This window comes from Nannospalax galili, unplaced genomic scaffold (assembly GCF_000622305.1).
Source record: "Nannospalax galili isolate Female #2095 unplaced genomic scaffold, S.galili_v1.0 scaffold229, whole genome shotgun sequence".
Classification (NCBI taxonomy): domain Eukaryota; kingdom Metazoa; phylum Chordata; class Mammalia; order Rodentia; family Spalacidae; genus Nannospalax; species Nannospalax galili.
In genome coordinates, this window is record NW_008360328.1 from 33345 (window position 1) to 35913 (window position 2569).

The 2569-nt window shown below is 51.4% G+C and overlaps 1 protein-coding gene across 1 annotated transcript in view; it reads right to left on the bottom strand.

Annotated features, from left to right (window-relative positions):
* Treh (trehalase) overlaps positions 1-1296 on the bottom strand; it is a 22259-nt gene extending 20963 nt beyond the window's left edge. The window contains exon 1 of the mRNA XM_008825938.2: positions 1198-1296. Within this exon, the coding sequence (XP_008824160.1) occupies positions 1198-1277 (80 nt within the window). The 5' untranslated portion in view covers positions 1278-1296. The remainder of the gene's footprint in view (positions 1-1197) is intronic.
* Between the last annotated feature and the right edge of the window lie 1273 nt (positions 1297-2569).

Below are 2569 nucleotides of genomic sequence, written 5' to 3' on the forward strand. Positions count from 1 at the left end.
ATTTATTATTTTTATTTTATGTGTATGCATGTACTGCCTGCATGTAGGTAAGTGCACCCGTGTTGTGCAATGCCCATGGAGGACAAAAGAGGTTGTCGGATGCCCTGGGACTGGAGTTACAGACAGTTGTTAGTTGCCATGTGGGTGCTGGGATTTGAACCCGGGTCTTCTGCAAGAACAACCAGTGTTCTTAACCACTGAGCCATCTCTCCAGCCCCTGCTACACACTTTGTAACCAGCCTAACAACAAAAGAACCTCAATCCCACAGCCTTTCTGAATCCTCATTACTGCTGGCCGAACAAATCCCATTAATTATCCCAGATCCTTCTTTTCCCTTCATTGCTGGCCATCCACAAGTCTTCATAGTTCAGTTCTCAAAATACATCTTTTATACATCTACTGGTTCCCATCCCCAGTCCTACATCCAGAGCCCTGTCCCCCCTTCCCTAAAGCCATCTCTAACCCATGGACTTTCTCAGCCACTTGGGACTTCGTGATCCTTGAAATGCATCTCAGGGCCTTTGCACTGCAGTCTCTTTGCCTGGCTCTTCTCCCCCCATCTACTTAGGGATGGTCCTGCTCACCCATGACTTCCTCTGAGACAAACACCATTTTAACACCCTCTGTTCATCCCTCACCTGGTCCCCTGGTTTCTCTTTGCAGTAACTGCTGCTTCTCTCCCTCCTTGGCTTTGTTTTTACTGTTCTTGCTAGTGGCTTGAGGCTGAGGAGAAATCCATAAGTCAACATGGAAAGAGACAGGACTAAGTCATGTCCTGGGGGCAGGACAGTGTCCTCACTCCTATAATTTGCTGATGGAAGCTGAGGCTCCAGAGGGAGATTTGACTTGTCCTGGGGTATAGAGAGAGCCTCAGGGCAGAGCTGAACTCCAGGTGCTCCTGACAGGTCCTTGGCTCCCCTCATACCCAGGCTAGGAAAGATTTGCTAGAACAATGGAGAGAACAGCCCTGCTCAGTCCAAGGGTGGCCAGAAGGGCAAGATATGACCGTCACTTCTGACGTCACACGTAGGCAGCCTCAAAGTTTCAGCTTGCCCCAGTACTGCATAGAACCCGCTGCACCTAGAACATGCCCCACGTGTTCCTAACTCTGAGAGGCTGACACTCAGAGAATGAGTCCTCATCCAAGCCCTCCAGCCCAGTCTTCCTCCCTACCCCCAGCTCCTCCCCAGGCCTACCTCTCACAGGGTGGTGGTAGGGCTTCCTGGGACCCAAGGCCCAGCCCCAGCAGAAGCAGCAGGTGCAGCTCCCAGGTCATGGTGGCTGTGGCTGGGCCTGAATGAGCACCTCTGGCTCGCTGGGCACAGCTATTTCACTTGCTTATTCAGGTCAGCCAAAGTCCAGACCTTGAGGCGTGGCCACCTGAGGGGATACAAGCTTTGTCTGCTGTGATTTCTTGCCACTCCTGTTCTCTGGTCACAGTGGCCACCACCTCCATCAGCACCCAGTGGTTTTTACTTCTTCCGTTTCTCAGTCTCTGTGGGTGTAACAAGCTCAGGCCCTTTCCTCAAAGTCATGTGGACAGGGTTGTGGAATGGATACTAAAGGGCCAGGGGCACAGTTAAAGTCACTCATGTATGAGTGAGATGCCAAGTCCATGAGTGGTCCCCAAATCACAAAGGTCAGAAGGAACCATTTCCTTTAACATTTCAAGCAGAGTGGCTCAAGTGGTCCCTAGTGTGATGTCAAATGCAGAGACCCTCACTATTATTTACAGGGGACATTGTAGGGACATGGGACAGCCTTTCACAGGGTGGGTCAAGAAGACCCACCCAGTGGTGACATCTGTAGTGGGACTTGAAGGTTGCTTAGGAGCATGCCAAGAATGCCAGCAGGAGCCCATTCCAGTGTATGAAGAGTGGCCTGCTAAGGGGGCAGTGAGGTCAGTGGGATCCAGACTTGATGATGGTGTAGGGGAGGTTGTGTGACAGGCTGGAGGGATGAGCTGGCACCAGTCTATGAATGGGCTTTTCCAAGACAGAGCAACCATTTCCATAAAGAGGAACCAGCCGAGAAGTTTGTGGGCTGAAGTGCTAGGTTAGGCATGCTTTTGAAATCTCAACCCTGGGCATGATAGCAGATGAGTGGCAGGGCAGGAGGGTGGGCAGAGCCCTTAGGAGGCTAGTGTAAGGACACAGCAATATAAGCCATTCAAGACTCTGGCCCAAAACAAGGGGAGAGGGTGGGCCAAGGGCCCCAAAAGGAGCTCTGGCACCTGGCACCTCTGAGCTCCATCATTGGCATGTCCTCCCCCCATAGCATTGAGGCTGGCGGCCTTCTGGATAGTGTTTGTCACTGTTAAAAGGACACATTGTGTTTAGCAATGGTTATTTGAGCAAAGAAAAGATTCAGGAACCAGGCAGCACCTCAAACCAGCAAAGGTTCACAGAGCCCCACCCAGAGGCCTGCAAGGCACAGCAGAAGGAAGTGATGTACAGTGAGAGCCTGTCCAGTTATCACTGGACATTTGCCTTATTTGGACTAGTCTGGTCAGTTTGCAGCCCACGATTGGTTGAAAGCTCAACTGCTCTGATTGGCTACTGGTTAGGA